Consider the following 18858-nt stretch of genomic DNA (forward strand, 5'->3'; position numbering starts at 1 on the left):
TAAGGATTATGTCAGATAGACTATAAAAACTATGAGTCATTAATTCCCTTGAAATTTTCTTTGAGTCCTTCTTCATGCAGTTTGGGTTGATTTATCTGGAGTGGACTTTCAAGATCATTTAAATAAATCCCCCAGTTTTAGTGTTAAGGAATCTGGGGCATTTGAGTTGAGTGGAGAAATGCATAAATTAAAATCAAAGTATTTAATTGTAAAGCTCAGGAAAGTGAGAAATAAGGAATGAATAATTTACATAGCTTTTAATAAGCCATTTTAATTTTTAATTATCAGACTTGATTCTTAATGACAAATTAATCATAATTTAAAAATTGTTTTTGTAGGATGGCAGGAAATGGAACCATTGCTTTCTCTGCAAAAAGTGTGTAAAGCCTTGTAAGTATTTAGACTTAGTGTTTGAGATCCTATGAAAACATTTGGGTTTTTCTTCATCTAAATGGAATTTTTATTTAACTGTATTGACAAAAGAAAAAAATTAATATAGAGACTTACATTAATTTACTTTCTTTTTAATTTTTACACTTATTAAAATGAACTTTCTCTTCTTCAGAGAGAGAGATGACTTTACCTTGTTTGGTTTGGCTTATTTTAGTAGGATTTTGTATTGTTCAGCCAGTCCCCATTGTATCAGTGGTTTGTGACTCATTGCAGAAGGGTGGAATTTGTTGCCATGTATCAGAAAGAAGTTAGCTGGTTTATGTGGGATTCCAATCTCTTAACCTTGGCCTCTTTAGCCAAACTATAATTAGCTAGGCAAAGCGATCACAATATTTGAAGTAAACACTATTCATACTTACTCATCATAAAGATTAATCTAATGAAAAATTCTATTAAATGAACCTCTTCTAAAACCTAATTTTTTATTTTACAGCCTGGATCCACTGTAGCATTTGCAATCACTGTGCTCTTCCAGACCATTCTTGCAAGGGCCCTAAAGACGGCTGCTTTATTTGTGGTGAATTAGATCATAAACGGAGTGCTTGTCCTAACATCTCTACATCTAAGAAAGTTAACAAGTTAGTTGAATTCCTTTATTTACTAGAAAAAATTTTTCTTGTGTACAGAACAATCCACAAAAGTGTGCAATACCTGAAGGACCCATAAGTGCTAAATTAATTGTTGCTTTCAGTGTCAGGCATTGTTTGCATAGATGGGGAGGAAGGGTATCAAGGTGAGTCAGAGAGTTTAAGATTTTACAGGCAAGACCAGTAAATAACCAAAATATAAGGTAGAAAATGACTGACTAACTTTCCTGTATGTGTATGTAATATAGTAGTTACAATTCAGAGCAACATTATACCAATGACAGTAGTTGATTTAGAAATATTATTGGTATTTCAAATGGGCTGACTTGTGATTACATTTTTTTCTTTTTAAACTAAAGGGATGACATGTATTGATTGAATCCTCTTGTTTTGCTGATGTGAAAACCAGATATCTAAGTTTAATATTACATTAAAATTGAGATCAGGATAAAAATTTTGAGCAATCATATAACTTGTGATAAAAAAACATCTTTTAGTATACCTGTGGTGGATTCATTTTGATATTTGGCAAAACTAATACAATTATGTAAAGTTTAAAAATAAAATAAAATTGGAGAAAAAAACAAAACAAACAAACAAACAAACAAAAAACATCTTTTAGTATTAGAAGTGTTAGGTTGGTGCAGAAGTAATTGCGGTCTTGCATTGTTGAATTTTGCCATTTGATACTGGAATACATTCTTAAATAGATGTTACTTTATACATCCTTTTAATGCACATTTCTTTTCTTTTTTGCTAATGAGTTATTGTTTATTTTATATTTATGTTAGACTATAGAAATGATATTAGACAAAAAAACAAATTTGAGCAATTCTTTTATTCGAGGTCAAAATGGGTTGTAAAGCAGCCGAGACAACTCACAACATCAACAATGCATTTGACCCAGGAACTGCTAGCATACATACAGTGCAGTGGTGGTTCAAGAAGTTTTGTAAAGGAGACAAGAGCCTTGAAGATGAGGAGTGTAATACAGCTGGTCATAGGAAGTTGACAACGACCAATTGAGAGCCATCATTGAAGCTGATCCCCTTACAGAGAAGTTGCTGAAGAACTCAACATTGACCATCCTATGGTCGTTTGACATTTCAAGCAAATTGGAAAGGTGAAAAAGCTCAATAAATGGTTGCTTCATGAGCTGACAAAAAATAAAAAAAGTAATTGTTTTGAAGTGTCATCTCTTATTCTCGGAGAAGGCACTGGTGACCCACTCCAGTACTCTTGCCTGGAAAATCCCGTGGCTGGAGGAGCCTGGTAGGCTGCAGTCCATGGGGTCGCTAAGAGTCGGACACGACTGAGCGACTTCACTTTCACTTTTCACTTTCATGCATTGGAGAAGGAAATGGCAACCCACTCCAGTGTTCTTGCCTGGAGAATCCCAGGGATGGAGGAGCCTGGTGGGCTGCCGTCTATGGGGTTGCACAGAGTCGGACACGACCGACGCGACTTAGCAGCAGCAGTTTCTCTTATTCTGTGTGGCATTTCTTGATTGGATTGTAATGTGTGATGAAAAGTAGACTTTATATGACAGCTGTCAATGACCAGCTCAGTGGTTGGACCAAGGACAAACTCCAATGCACTTCCCAAGGCCAAACTAATACCATAAAAGGTCATGGTCACTGTTTGGTGGTCTGCTACCTGTCTGATCCACTACAGCTCTCTGAAGCCTGCTGACACCATTACATCTGAGAAGTATGCTCAGCAAATCGATGAGATGCACCAAGAATTGCAATGCCTGCAGTCAGTATTGGTCAACAGAATGGGCCCAATTCTCCACAACATCGCCTGACCGCGTCACACAGCTGCTTCAAAAGTTGAATGAATTGGACTACAAAGTTTTGCCTCTTCCACCATATTCACCTGACCTCTCACCAACCAACTACCACATCTTCAAGCATCTCAACAACTTTTTGCAGGGAAAATGCTTCCACAACCAGCAGGCAGCAGAAAACGCTTTCCAAGAGTTGGTCAAATCCTGAAGCACAGATTTTTATGCTACAGGGATAAACAAACTTATTTCTCACTGGCAAATATGTGTTGATTGTAATGGTTCCTATTTTGATTAATAAAGATGTGTTTGAGTCTAGCTATAATAATTTAAAATTCATGGTCCAAAACAGTTACTTTTGTACCAACCTGAATACTTGATGCTTTACTAACTACTTACGATTGTATTCTTTTCCATCTGTTTTTATTTTTTTGGTCAGTAGAAATTTTTTTCCATTAAAGCCCAGCCATTTGAATTCTGCCTACTATTTAAACTACCTTTTCCACTGAAAAGTGAAAATGAGAGTGTCAGTAACTTAGTCGTGTCTGACTCTTTGCGACCCCATGGACTGTAGCCTGCCAGGCTCCTCTGTCCATGGAATTCTCTAGGCAAGAATACTGGAGTGGGTGGCTATTTCTTTCTCCAAGGGATCTTCCCAACCCAGGGGTCAAACCTGAGTCACTTGCATTGCAAGCAGATTCTTTACCATTGGAGCCACTAGGGAAGCCCATATTGAATCTACTTTAAATAATTTAATTTATTTATTTATTAAATAATTTGAATAAATTTAAATAATTATTCCCACTAAGTAATAAAGGGTAGAAGTGGTATTATAAAAATTAATTAAAGAGGTATATTGAGTCTTAGAAAATACTTCTCCTTATAAACCTTTAAGAATAGAATACAATCTCATAAAGTAGGGGTGATCTAGGGGTGTTTTACTATTTACAGTTTAATTCTAGTTGCAAACAGGAGTTGGTATCATGCTCAGCCTTTGATCCTGTGATTTTATGATACATGGAAACTGAATTTGCATTTTGGTAATACACTGTAGGCTCTTCCTTGGTTCTTAAATAGCTCTGACTAGTCTATTTGTTAGTAATATATTGTTTTCATTGAGGAAAATCATGTAGTATCTTTCAGTACTAGATTTTATCCATTTTAATTTAAGACCAAATCTTTTAGGACGTGGTATACCTGATAATTCTTGAATAATATCACCTTCTCTTAGAGAAGACATCTAAATTGTTAATGGTTATTTTCAGATATTGCTTTCAAAAAGTTTTTACAATGAATTGACAAGGCATGAACTTTTTACAATAGTAAAAAATAATTTTTATGCTTTTTTTTTAAGCCTATATGGCATAAAAGGTCTTTTCATCTTGTATGTTTCATAGTTGTCTTATGTTACTTTAGTTTTCCTTAGTGTTAGTTTTTGTTTGGTTATGAACTAGAATGATGCTGGCTCCCTCTTGTGGTTAGAGCTCGTTTTATCAGTCACATAAATACTTGTAATTTAGAGGACAAATACCAATACCAGGTCAATTTAAAGTCAAAATAAATCAGCCAGTTGATTTATACTCAGTTTATCACTGTTTAAAGACTCTACCTCTGGAACATTTTGTTTATTCATATTACAAATGAGTATTTTCTTTCTGTTTTTGTTTACCATATCTTCTAGTGAAATCTGGTTCATGTTTAGTTCTTATCAGTGGATAAGCCAAAGAAAATTTGTTTGAATTTTGTATACAGGCATGCATAATAACATCATTGATTTTGCCATCAAGAGATTATACGTCATCACATTTGCTAAATCATAACTTTCCAGGACATTTTCCTACTTTAAAATAAATGGCTAGAAAAAAAGGAGACTTTTATAACATGCACAAAACAGAACGATGATGACTGTTTTGTTTTATTTTGAACTTAAAAGATACCCTAGTGCAAAATCTAAACACTTTGGAAAAATATTAGATTACCAAGCAAAATTCTGAATAGTAGTCATGTGGAGCTACTAATAATAGCTAGTATTTATTTAGGAGTTACTATATGCTGAGCATTTTATATACCTGAATAATTTATAGTAGTGTATGTAGTATCAAGGTAAAATTAAGAGCACAGTTCCCTGAATCATGCTGGTTCTGCCACTTCCTCATAGATGATTTCTTAGCCTCAGTTTCTTTCCCTAAAAAAGAAAAAGTGAGGAGAAGGAAAGGGAAGGATGATGTCTGTCTGTCTTGTCTGTCTCCCAGCTCCTTGAAGTCAGGTGTGCCCATTCATGTTTGTATTCCCAACACTTAACATGTATACTGAAGGAACCAAAAGAGAGGCTGGGTTTGTCCACTAGGAGATTATAGACTGTATATGAAGCTGCTTTCCCAGATTTTGGTCCTGGGAAGATCAAGAAGCTTTCCCCTAGGACTTGTGGTGGTTTATAAGAAGGAGTCTAACAGTTGATATTGCTGGGCAGCCTTGGAAGTTTCCAGGTTTGCCAGTGCTGGCAGCCCCAGCCCACCCCTTTGTTCATGATATAATAAATGGCATGATTCTGCTAGCTTGGAGAAAGTGAATGAACAGACCAGTAATCTTTCTCAGCTATAGATTGCCTGTAACTTAGTTCAGAGAGCACCTGAAACAAAGGATCTGTTTTTGTTTTCTGGTATGATTTAATATTTTTTAGAGATTGACTTTCAGCTTATTCATTTTGAAGCTAGTCTTCAAGAGACCACTAAATGTGGACTTCCTGTATGGCACTTGTCAGGCTTTTAGGATACTGAGGAAAGGAAAATTACGACTATAAGATGAGCTTCTGTAAGCCTTTTCAGAGCTGCAGCATTCTTCTACCATTGCTGTCAATGTATCGGTCTTTTTCTGAAATATGTAATTCAGGGATTTGGAGATAGAAGTGCTGAGTTGAGCGGTACAGATGTACAAGGGGGAAAAAAAAAAAACCCTCCCAACTCATTGGCTTGACTATTTACCTCTGTGGTGTATTCGTCCTGAATAGATTGTTCTAAATCTGTAGTAACCATCTTTCAAAGAAATTTCTTCTCTAAAACATTTTGCTTGGTCAGGACTCTATCTCCTTGTTACTGTGGTCAGGATTCTGAGGATTTATACTTATAATACAGTAAATTCTTTCCCTTCTGTTTTCTTATTTGGTTAGCTAGTTAATTAAACTTCAACATAATTACATAATTCACTGTGCTCATTCTCCAAAATAATTTAGCACCTTGTTTTTCAGAGCTGTCAGAAAGCAGAAGCAAAGAAAAAGCAATAAGATGAAAATGGAGACCACTAAAGGACAATCCATGAATCATACATCTGCTACAAGGAAGAAGAAAAGGAGAGAAAGAACCCATCAATATCTTTGCTCTTAAATGTCCAGTGACTGGAGAATAAGAAAGATTTATAGTGCAACCTTTGATGCCATTTTCTGAAAGTGCCATGTTGGACTTAAATTCTGTTGCTTTCAAAGGTATGCACCTTTCTAAGCTTGAAAATAAGGAGGTGGTATTTTGCTGGTTTATAGACACCCCCCCTTTATACCCTCCTCCCCCTCCACACACACACACTGCAGCCCCTCTGGAGACCTTCGCTGACTCACTAGCTTTTGGTGCCTTTTTTCTCTCTTGACATCTCTTCCAGTCATACTATTTTAGCCTCTTTTATCTGAAAAATGGGCACAGAGCATTCTTTTGCAGAAAGAAAGAAAAAAATAAGAATGAAAACCTGAGGTTTTGTTTACATTGAACATAGGAATATGTTGCTAGATATTTTAAATTAAATATTAAAATATTGTACAGTGGCTTAAATCTCACTTGTAAAGAGAAATACAGTGTACAGTTGTTTTTTTTAAGACAGAATCTGAAGATGGAAAGAATTTTGACAAAGGCAGTCTAAAACAATTATGATTATGGTTATATTAATATTAAATATTTATTTTTCAACTACTCTTTGCAGTTATCCTTTGATGGTATAGAATCACCTAAATGTTTGTTGAATTATGACTTGCTCTGTCATCTTATTGTCTTTTAACTTATGCAGGATGTTTCTTTATAAAAGTTGTAGCAGAGGCAGTCTATTTTGGTGATTCAAACTCTTCTTTCCTATTCTAACACTTCCTGGTTGTATGTCTTTGGCCAAGTCATTCACTCTCTAGAAGCCAGTGTTTCTTATCATTATAACGGGGACAACACATCTCAGGTTTGTTTGTGGTTAAATTAAATGAGGCACATGCACCTGGCTCTCAGTTCGCTTGTTAGCCTGGAGAAATGTTAACAGGTGAAGATGGTAATTATCTGGTGGTCCAGGGTTGCAGCGCTAAAGAGGAGTTTGAACAAAGAATTCCCCTCCCCATTTCTCTGCTAGGTATCTGACATTATCTTCTTCAGACTTAGTAGTTTTGAATGGCTTGTATTTGCATAATGACTCTCCTCTCTTTCCCACATGACTAATTTAGAGCACGTTTGGAGGCATCTCTGCTTGGGCTTAGCTGGAGCCCTCTAAGTAAAAGTAGAAGAACTGTACTTCATCTTTTATTTAAATTCCACCTGGTATTTTACGTTTGGATGGTTTGGTACCTGCTGTGGAATCCTCACACATGGCCCTGACAGTGTAGTCCTGATAGATCAGGTGACATCAAAAGATGAGCCAAGCTCCTGGATTTAACAAGCATCAGAAAATTCTTCTCTTGCCCCATTTTTGTGGGTTGCTGTAGTGATAGGAGGGGCAGGTTTTGAGGTGATTGGATGAGATATGAACCTTGTAGAGTCATTGTAAGAGTCTCTCTGATTCAGGCATAGGTGTGGACATTGCCTGACTTTCATGGTGTCCATGATACTATGGTTAAAATCTATTGAAATCTGCCCAGAAACTCAGACACCTGAGGGACCGTGACTGCTGAAGAATTGGGTCCTGATGGCCAGTGGTTATCATTACCACATTTTCTTAGTTTTAAGATACCATCAATTGTAAAGTGTGCTATTGATGGAATCATCTTTTCAGGGGGAAAACACCCTTATCTTTTTAATTGTATATATTAAGTTTTAGATGTATCTTATTTCAGAAATACTGAAATGTGAAAAAAAGCCCATATTAGTATTGAGCAAATAGGGTGTTACTTATAATCAGGAATTCTGTACTTGAAAACTTCGTTACCTTCTCAGAGAGTTAAAAATAGGAAGTTTGATGGTTTTGTTCTTGTGTTCAGTTAATGGTAATTTTAAGGACTTAACCTCTTTCTTTTCTCAGAGGATAAACTAACAGAATGTGAAAATGTCTCTGGGACATAAAGTGTGATGGGAGATGAGGTCATTTGTTCTAATTAGGAATCTGCATAGCTGAACATTAAGATAGTTACTTAAAACAGCAGTAAAAGAAAATCCCTGAAATTTGACAGACAAACCTTTTTAAGCTTTTTAAAAGGAAATTTTTTTTTGGCCATGCCTTGTGGCATGTGGAATCTTAGTTCTCCCACCAGGGATTGAACCTGGGCTCCCTGCAGTGAAAATGTGGAGTCTTAACCACTGGACCACTAGGGAAGTTCCCGAAAAGGACATTTTTCTTAAATAATTGCAGCTAAATTTCATTCTGTTTCTTGTTTATATTACATAACGTAATGAAATATGATGTTACTTTGTCATATTTTTGTACTTCGTCGCTTTTTGTCACTTTGTAGGCCCTGAATGAGATTAGATTTTTTTTCCCCTACATTTAGTGTGACATTTGGACTAATTTATTTCTCTGGTATGCCTCAATCTTTCCATCCCATTCTCTTTTTTCTGTTTGGAATATTTCCCTCCATACAGCCATCTTTTAAAGTGTTACGGAGCCTTTAGGCCCTGGTCCCAATCCCACTCTCTCCTGGTAAGTTTGAGACTGATACCAGCTAAGACCTTCCTCTCCAAGCCGCTTACTCTTCTGCACCACACTTGAGTCACTTTTTATGTATTATGCCATGATTGTATTGACAGCTTCTGTTTCCCCGAAAGGTTTCAGTTTCTTAATGTCAGTACCCACTTCTTACAGTCTGATGTCTCCTAAGTGTTGTAGGTACTCAATAGAAATTTGAAAGTATGGAATTTTCTACAGGTTTTCAGGTGGTAGGTATATTAATTTGCTAGGGCTACTATAACAAATGTATTGGATGGCTTAAACAACAGTAATTAACTTTGTCACAGTTCTAGAGCCTGGAAGTTCAGGATAAACGTGTTGACAGGCTTGGTTCTTCTGCGGCCTCTCTCCTTGGCTTGCAGGTGGTTGCCTTCTCTCTCTGTCATCACATGGTCTTTCTTGGGTGTCTCTTTGTGTCCACATTTCCTCCTGTAAGGATGGTCAGATTGCATTAGTGCCCACCTTAATGGCTTCATTTTACCTTTATCTCCTTTTTAAAGATGGTGTCTCTAAATCCAGCCCCTGTCTGAAGTACTGGGAGTTAGGTCTTCAGCATATAGATTTGGAGAGATACAGTTCAGTCCCTAACATTAGGCTTGCCTAAGATATGGAGACAAATTGCTCTTTTTCTTAGAAGGATTGAAAAAAAAAAAAAAACCTGGAGGCTGAGATGGTAAGGAATCTGCCTGCAGTGCAGGAGACCTGGGTCTGATCCCTGGGTCAGGAAAGTCCCCTGGAGAGAAGGAATGGCAGCCCACTCCGGTATTCTTGCCTGGAGAGTTCCATGGATGTAGGAGCCTGATGGGCCACAGTCCACCGGGTCACAAAGAGTTGGACACGACTTAGCAACTAACACACAACACTTTATTACTAAAAAATGCTAACCATCATCTTATAACAAAGGGATGCCACAAATCTTCAATTGTAAAGAAACAATATCTGTGAAATACAATAAAACATGGTGTGCCTTTGACTTAAATATAAAATGACAGCCTACGAAAGGTTGTGGTCTGATGCCACCTCCTTCATGATGTCCTCGATGGTGTCTCCAGTGAAACAGTCTTCTTTTGCCATGGAAAAATAGGTGTGTGTTTGTGTGTCTTGGACTTGTTTTCAGGCACTTAAATCACGCCCTGCACTACAATGACTCTCTGTGCTTGTTTCCCTCTCTAGCTTAGAAGCTTGTTGGGGCCGGGGCCTGTGGACTTCATGGACTCAGGGAGCCAGTGAGCTGTGTCTTGCACACGGTGATATCAGAGACAACCAGCTGCAGGACCCATGGCTGCCTTCCTTCTTCCACAAGCCTGGGAAGCTAACACAGTTAACTGGAAGTTAGCACCCAGGCTAACACTGTTCTTCACTCACCCAGTAGAAGCTCCTCATAAATCAGGGTTGGGTCAGGTGAATGGAAATGGTCATTCATGCCTCCAAACCCAACTGTGCTGCCTAATAGTAAGACGCTAATACACTTAGAGCTGCCAAGAAAGAAAAGCTTTAAAAAAATGCAAAGGAAAAATCTAATTTGACTTATTTGATGTGGTTTTAACTGGAAATTAGGACATGGATTAAAGTACTTGAGGGTCAGCTAGAAGGTCATTGATAAAGTGACGATAAGATCTCTACAATTTGATTTCAAGAGACTTAGTATAAATGTTAACTCTGCAAGATTGAGGGGGAGGGAAAGCATCAAAACTGAGCAAGCAGATCTCAGAGATTCAAGGGGTAAGTTATATCCCTTTAGCTGAACAGTCACAAGATTCTCACACTGTTGCACAGCTTAGTACCCCTGCAGACTGCAACTGTGACATCCGTTCGTCTTTAAGAAACTAACCCTAATTAGATAGGCCAGTTTCTTCACTTGCAAATGTGGAGGTGAGGAGTGGGAAAAAACGAGATAGCCTAAACATTCTACATGTTTAAAGAAGACAAAAGGAAATAAGAGTTGCTGCCTGTTAACTTTACACTTAATACATGAGCCACCTGAGTCAAAGAAAATGAAAAGTAACTCTGATTCTACTACCCAGAGATAACTGTCACAGCTTATGTGTATTTTCTTCCAAAAATAAGATTACTGTATAAATAGCTACAGACACTTTAAATTTTTAAAAAATAGAATTGTAAAAATAGTTTTGTAATCCTCTCATAAAGATGTGAACATCAGTTTATATACATAATGACAGTATTATTCTTAAGTATGGATATATTGTATTTAATCAGTCTTCTGTGGTTGGGCAGCTAAGTTGTTTCCATTTTTCACTATTGTAAACAATTTGCTGAATGTACTTACAACCAAATTTTTTCTTATTTCCAGATGGCCACATCTGGAACTTCACACCTATGATATTTCCTATGTTGTTATACGTATCTTGGGGAAAATTCATACTTTTCTGTGAAGGTTTCATAATATGTAGGTAGTTACTCTCCTCTGTCTTGTAACACTGAGGGTATAGCTTTGTTCACAGTCCTTTTCCTGTGTGGTATGAGAGACCATATTCAGGATAAGTTTCAGGAAAGTGGGCATTCAGTTTCCATAAGATTGTAAAGCAGGTAGACAGTGGATTTACCTAAATGCACCCCACCATCTAGATTATTGCCATGTATTAGAGGATGGAGAAGGTTATCATGAGACCCGGAAACCAGGCAGCCAGCTCCATATTATCAATGGATCAGTTTATTACCAGGTAACTCACAAGTTGGGGTCAGGCAGACAATGATCTGGAAGCATTTGCAACTGCACTCAGCACCACCAAAGGAGCATTGCAACAGTTTTATATTAGTTCACCTAGAGAAACAGGAAGTGCATTCTGAAGTCAAGATTTATGAATGGGTAATTAGTCCTGGGCTTCCCTAGTGGCTCAGACTATAAAGAATCCGCCTGCAATGCAGGATTTGATCCCTGGGTTGGGAAGATCCCCTGGAGGTGGACATGAAAATCCACTCACAGTATTCTTGCCTGGAGAATCCCATGGACAGAGGAGCCTGGTAGGCCACAGTCCATAGGTTGCAGAGTCAGATGTGACTGAAGCGACTTTAGCACTAGTCTTGTGGGTGCCAGGAATACGTCAGGGAAGGTCTTCATCATTGTTTGGGGACTAACAGAGCATAAAGGCCACCCGGGCCTAATAATTATTTAACAGTATTAACTGCAAAGCTCTTGATGACAGAGAAGTGATTTACCACACAGTACAGTCCTGGGTAGGGCAATGGAAGGACAGGTGGAACTGTACATGGCTCAAGGTGGCACTGGTTGTGCTAACAACTATACAACACTCCAGAACATTAATACCCGAAAATGCATTTCATTAATAACAAAAGCAAGTCCATTCTCACCTTGGGATACTGCCTCTGGACAAATTTGGGGACCGTGCTTAATCGTTTGCAGGAAAAGCAAGGTAAAAGACCCATCTCTGAAAGGGAGCAGGGTAAACATCATGAGTTACAAACTGCCTGGCATAAAATATGCCTGAAATATTTGTTGCTGAATGAATTAGTCTACTTCTGTCACCTTTTCCCAGGGGCTAGATCCAGATAGATGGCAGGAAGATAGGGCTTATTTAGAGTTGAAGATCTTCCCACATTTCTTGTTTGAGCAAGTCAAAGGAAGTGAAAGGTAGATGGCTTTCTACCATAGATTTTAAGATGGAGAATCACAGGATGATAGTCACATTATTTTAACCAGGTCCATAACTTATGGGAACTTTTCAACAAGTTAACACATTTAGATGTGTAACAAGAGGCATCAGATGGACACTGATTCACACATCCGGCCAGGCTGAGCCCATGTCCCCTGCACTTGTGGAGCCCAGATTCCTTCGTATAGTAGACGCTCCAATAGCTATGAGACAAATCCTGACTGAGCCCACGGTCCTCATTTATTACAATGCGGCTACTAGTATCAGTAGTTATGAAGCTTAAATGGGACAAAGAATCAAGGTATTTGCCTATGTCGGAGATTTTAAAGCAGAACTCTCCTACGTAGGCTGCAAATTGGCAGCACTCTGAGTGTTCCATAAATCCTGGGTCCCATTCCGTACTGTGCTGTGCTGTGCTTAGTCGCTCAGTCGTTTCCGACTCTTTGCGTAGCCCCTAAGGCTCCTCTGTCCATGGGGTTTCCCAGCAAGAATACTGGAGTAGGTTGCTATGCCTTCTTCTAGGGGATCTTCCCAACCAAGGGATCGAACCCAGGTCTCCCGCATTGGAGGCAGATTCTTTACCGTCTGAGCCACCAGGGAAGCGCTTTTCATCAGTCTGGCGTGCTGCCTGGGCACGGTGTTTAAAGCAAAAGAAACAAAAAACCTGTACTGAGCAAGCAAGACTGAGGACCACCGGTTTGGAGACTGTTGAAGGGACTCTGGCTGATCGAAACCTCGCCTCCGTGCTCTCGCGAGGAAGTTCGGGCACCGGAAGTGCTCGGAAAGCGCGCGGCGGCGGCGGCGGCGGCAGCGCGGCTGGCGCGGGCAGGGAGAGCGGGAGGCGGAGACCGCCCGGGCCGTGTTGGCTGCGGTGGGGCACCTCGCTGGTACCGCCGCCGTCGGGGCTCTGCCGGAAGGGTCCGGGGCGGGAGCGGCCGCGGGGGCCCCCAGCCAGCCTCGGACTAGGGAAGTCATTGCAGTGCCGTCCCCATGTTGCGTTTCCCGACCTGTTTCCCATCCTTCCGGGTGGTGGGAGAGAAGCAGTTGCCGCAGGAGATCATCTTCCTGGTCTGGTCACCCAAGCGGGATCTCATTGCTTTGGCCAACACCGCGGGCGAGGTGAGTGAGCCGGCGCGCAGCCACGAGGACACCGAGCCCGGGCCACCTGTCTACCCTGCCCCTCTCTGCAGTCTTGCTGCATAGTCTAAGTGAATATAACGGACCATACACAGGAAAAGTCTTTCGTATACCCATTTCGCGCATTCTGTGGCCAAGTTTTCACACAGCTTGACACAATCACACGGTCCTGCATCCCGGAGACTCATAGTTATTTGTTAAATGGGGCTTTTAAAGGCTCATGAATCACTTATGAGTTGACATAGTAGTGGGTCCACAGATTCCGCCCTTCGTTTACTTACAGTTCAGGCAGAACAAAGGTGAGTTGTCAGACTCGAGCTGTGAATATGCATGTCTGTAGCTGCCAAACAGGATGTTTAAGAATCTTTATTCTGTTGTCCAGCATTCACAGTGTTGGTTGGTTGGCCACCTCCAATTAAAAATACCTTTAAATTGAAACAAAGAGTCATGCTTCACCTGATGGAATGTTCCTGATTCACTGATTCCTGATGGAATGTGCCTGAGTGTTGTCAGTATTTCTGCTGCTGCTGCTGCTGCTGCTAAGTCGCTTCAGTCGTGTCTGACTCTGTGCGATCCCGTAGACGGAAGCCAACCAGGCTTCCCCATCCCTGGGATTCTCCAGGCAAGAGTACTGGAGTGGGTTGCCATTTCTGGTTCACATTATATTACACGTCATCAAGTGTAACCCAGTTGTAACTTTCTACTGAAAGTTTCTAATTACTTGGCAGACATTTTGTAAGGAAACCTTCACCTTTGTGTCTTTACTCCTTTGTCCCTTTGGCAGGTGTCCTGATAGTTACTTGGCCAGGTGGGAGTTGTCTTCAGCCAGGCTTGGAAACTAGTTGGAAAAGGGAACTTAGCAGTCAGGGAAACGTAGCAGCCTGGAAAGTTGTGTTGATTGTCATGGCTTTGTCGCCAGGGTATTGATGTCTGCTTTCTCAAAGCCCTCTATGAAATCTAGTCTCCTTCCGCATCCAGAGTGTTCTGGAATTCTGTCATGGCTCTGAGAGGAGTGCAGTTCCTTCAGCCACAACTGTAGAAGGGAAGGGAAAAAATAGGAGCATCAGTGTGACCAGATGAGTAGGTATAATTGTGGGCACTTGTTGCTTACATTTTCTTAGTGAAGAAGAAAGGGCACTGTTTAGGAGTGAGGATGGAGAAGAAAATATTGGACTTTTGAGGACGGAAGAGAAGTTTGAAGAAACCGACAGGGCGAGTGGACTAGTGAATCTAATAGGATTGTTCTTCAGTGTTAGAAGGCACATGAGGTTCGTGGTTCTGTAGTGAAACTAGTGAGCACGGTTGTGTGTCTCGTCTGTTCAGCTGCGTGGGTGCAGGTGTGGTTGGGTTTAACCAGAGTTGTTGTGACAAAGGGTGACAAAAAGCAGGAGATGCAAGGGAGTCGAAGTTATGTACAAGAGAAATGATTGTAGTGATGAACTTTGGATTCTAACCTGATTCCGTAGGGAAGTGAGGTCATGTGTGGGGTGAGGGAGAATCGGTGGTAGACTCATTGGATTGTATGTCTTGGTGAGGTTGAAGAACTGAAGTTGGGTATTAGTCGGGATGAGCAGGAAAGATACAGACAGTGATGGAAAGTGGGAAGTTTGCAGCTGAAGTTTATGGCAGCATTTGTAGTTGTCGGTAATGACAGTGTAACAGACATGACCCTGGGAGTGACTGAGGTGAGGCAGAAGCTGTGATCATTGAAGAAGAGGTAGTTGAGAACCAAAAGCCAGGACATTGTTGCTCTTGAAATCACCAAAAATGATGAGTAGTGTTGGAAGGCATGAATGAGCCAGTGCATGCGTGTGTGCTGAGTCGCTTCAGTTGTGTCAGACTCTTTGCGACCATATGGACTGTAGCCTGCCAGGCTTCTCTCTTTCTGGGATTTTCCAGGCAAAAATACTGGAATGGGTTGCCATTTCCTTCTCTAGGGAATCTTCCCCACCCAGGGATCATACCTGAGTCTTCTGCTTGGCAGGTAGATTCTTTACCGCTGAGCTGTCTGGGAAGCTGTATTCCTTTCTAAAACATAAGTCTCTTGTTGACATAAAAGTTAGGAAAATGTGTAGAGTACAGGGTTAAATTAGACCTTGTTTCACTCATTTCTTTGAAAATACCTTAAGTTCATTCAGACACTCTTGACTTTGAATTTTTTTCTGATGGCTAAATATTATACTTGGTACAATTTTAAAAAAAATTTATAGTGGGGTTTAGATTTATTTTATTTTTGGAAATGGATGTTTTTATTATCTGCCATTATATCTGTTTTGTCTTAGGTTTTACTTCATCGACTTGCAAGTTTTCATCGAGTTTGGAGTTTTCCACCAAATGAAAATACAGGAAAGGAAGTGACCTGTCTCGCTTGGAGACCAGATGGCAAACGTAATGACAGTATTATAAAATATATGTTTTTGTTTTTCAGAAAGAGTATTCTGTAAAAAGAACTTATAGAAAGAATTTATTTTTCTTACACTGTACTAGAATTCTAAATACTGATTTGGGAATTTTGTTTTTTCAGATGCTTTATAGTATTTTCATGGAACTCAGATTAATTCTGCCATCTTGTTTCATGGCAGAGATATCTCTAAAATGAAATCTGACTTCTTGGCAAAGATAAGTCTAACAGGAAGTTTTATGAGAATATACAGGGTACTTTGGTTTTGTTCTTTTGCTGTCTTGTTCTGTACTGTTTTCCCAGAGCTTCATTTGCCAGTTACTAGTCAGTTCAGGGAGAAGGCAATGGCAACCCACTCCAGTACTCTTGCCTGGAAAATCCCGTGGATGAAGGAGCCTGGTGGGCTGCAGTCAATGGGGTCGAAAGGAGTCGGACACGACTGAGCAACTTGACTTTCACTTTCATGCACTGGAGAAGGAAATGGCAACCCACTCCTGTGTTCTTGCCTGGATAATCCCTGGGACAGGGGAGCCTGGTGGGCTGCCGTCTATGGGGTCGCACTGAGTCGGACACGACTGAAGCGACTTAGCAGCAGCTGCAGCAGCAGTCAGTTCAGAGCCACCATGGCCTTTTTTTTCCCAAAATGTGTTTTAGCATTAAATGGGTGTTTTGTAAATATTCCCTCTGCACAATTGTTTACCTCACCTGAAGGACTGTCAGTTTTGACCCCCTTCCTTCAATTTCCATGTGATCTTACTCCTGTTGGTACCCTGCATGTTGTAGCTTATGCTACTGCTCTGAGGACTGAACTCTCCTCTTCCATGTGTTGTTACACTGACAGTCATTTGAGCTGCTGTATATATCGGGTCAGCACAGGAAAATGCTGCAAGTGATCTGTATCATTGGTGCCTAAAAAAAACAAATTGTTTTTGTAAAATGATATGTATTCCTCCTTGTTGCCTCCTTTTTTCCCTAGATAAATATAAGTATGTAAAAATGCCCTGAAAGCCTGTCACTCTACAGATAACAGCTATTTTGGTCTATATTCATTTTGCTCAGTTCTTGTTTCTTCTACTGGAAAAAAAAATAAGTATGTGCAAAATTAGAGAACTTGTGTAAGTAGTATTTTGAGATCTTGCTCTCTTCATCCAAAAACATCAGGATCTCAAAAATCATGAAAGTTAGTGTGTGTGAAAATGTATTTAAGTAAGTGATATTTTTATCATTAAAAAATGTCTTCTGTTTTTGGACAGTAAAATAGGGCTTAGCTTGGTAATGATTATTTCAAGATTGCTTTAAATTGTTTTAAAGAAGAGGAGACTTGGATTGCCTCTCATCTCACAGAGTTGTGTGTATTGGTATACAGTGAAACACACAGCCTTCTGTCTAGACGTTCTTCAATTTTATACGTTAGGAAGACATTAAAGACTTCTGTAGAGAAACGATACTAGATGATTCAGCCACAGTGAAAGGAAGAAGACCCATCAGTATTTGATATCCCTGTTCAATAAGGGTTAGAAATTTAAAAGAGGAATAAAAAACCTTCCCAGGAACCAAGCAGATGGAATCACTTTGTAACTTTCAGGTGGGGACCGGTATGTCTTGGTGATACAATATTATTGTTTATATGTTGATGTCTGTCTGTGTTTTCTGCTTGGCATCAAGGTTCCAGTCTAGAGGCTCTGAAATGTAAGATGTTCAGAACAGTACACAAGACAGGAGTAGGTTGCTCACAAAAGTCTGAGCATTTGAAAGTGTTGATACCAGCGTAACTGTATACAAAGATACCTTTCAGTTTTTTACTTATTTAAAGGAAGGATTTAAGGGTTAAATCATTTCTATGATTATGATATATTTAAAATAGTAAAATTAGGCAAGAAATGAAATACCCATTTTTCTCTTAAAATTACATTGACTTATTCTGATTATTTCTTCTTGTTTTAGTTTTGGCCTTTGCTCTTGCTGATACCAAGAAAATTGTGTTGTGTGATGTAGAAAAACCTGAAAGCTTGCACTCTTTTCCTGTGGAGGCCCCAGTTTCTTGTATGCATTGGATGGAAGTGACTGTTGAGAGCAGGTAGAGTGATAAAGAAAAACCCCAGTGGTCCCAGTAGGATGTTCATGAAATTTTCATTTTTTAAATGAAAAAGTGGAAACTTAGGTGTATCTGAGTATTGAGTATGTGTATTTGCTTTTAACCTTTTGTCTTAAGCTTATCAAGATGAATTTTTTTAATGTTTGCTAGATTTCTTTCTCTTCTGGAAAAAAATCTGTTTTATTATTGGAGCAGCAATGCCTGAATGGCCAAGATTTTTCTTCTTGGTTATTTTTAAAAGTTTATATCAATGACTTATAGTTTCAAGTAATATTAGTTAATATTGCTGATTAGCGAATTAAGGTTCTGTTTTTCTGTTCACCATATATTTCATTCTGGAACTTTGTGTTTCTGTGTCTGAGTAAATGTTCTTCGACGATGAAAAGTGCTGAATTGAGCATTTTGTTTTGATACTGAATGAGTTCTTTTTGTTTTTGTGGTCCCTATAGGTTCCTTATTTTGTGCAAATAGTTTTGCCTTAGTCTGTGAAATCAAGGACTCTGCCACGTTTGCAGTAAAGATAGCCTAAAGGGTCAGTAGGCTTAGTGAGTACTGAACATAAAAGTTGTTTTGGTTTTTTTTTTGAGGAAATAAGATCATTTTCTTCTTGTTAGCTTTTCTGTTCTAATTAAGTTTTAAGTTAATATCAAATGAATTTGTAAATCCTGATTATTAATTCACAAATTTCCTCAGGAGGGGCTTGTAAAAATATTAGATAATAAGGTCTAGCCTGGGGTTTAAAATTCACTGTAGATAAAACAAGGATCAATCCATCATCAAATAATAAAGGTTGCAAGTGGTCATGTGAATTTATAGAGGAACAGAGTATACCATGTAATTTCTGTCCCAGTCCAGTTACCTGCTAAGTGTAT

General features: G+C 39.3%; 2 protein-coding genes across 5 annotated transcripts in view; both read left to right on the plus strand.

The window, feature by feature from the left end:
• ZCCHC4 (zinc finger CCHC-type containing 4) overlaps window positions 1-6779 on the plus strand; it is a 50742-nt gene extending 43963 nt beyond the window's left edge. For 2 of the 4 annotated variants that reach the window (XM_061419829.1, XM_061419830.1), the window contains 3 exons: window positions 339-390; window positions 887-1031; window positions 6071-6779. In XM_061419829.1, coding sequence (XP_061275813.1) covers window positions 339-390; window positions 887-1031; window positions 6071-6206 — 333 coding nt within the window. In that variant the 3' untranslated portion in view covers window positions 6207-6779. The other 2 variants (XM_061419832.1, XR_009736944.1) reach the window with 2 other exon arrangements.
• A 6564-nt stretch (window positions 6780-13343) lies between these two features.
• ANAPC4 (anaphase promoting complex subunit 4) overlaps window positions 13344-18858 on the plus strand; it is a 34436-nt gene continuing 28921 nt past the window's right edge. The window contains exons 1-3 of the mRNA XM_061419834.1: window positions 13344-13472; window positions 15773-15878; window positions 17836-17968. Of these exons, the coding sequence (XP_061275818.1) occupies window positions 13344-13472; window positions 15773-15878; window positions 17836-17968 (368 nt within the window). The remainder of the gene's footprint in view (window positions 13473-15772; window positions 15879-17835; window positions 17969-18858) is intronic.

Source organism: Bos javanicus, chromosome 6 (genome assembly GCF_032452875.1).
Source record: "Bos javanicus breed banteng chromosome 6, ARS-OSU_banteng_1.0, whole genome shotgun sequence".
NCBI lineage: Eukaryota > Metazoa > Chordata > Mammalia > Artiodactyla > Bovidae > Bos > Bos javanicus.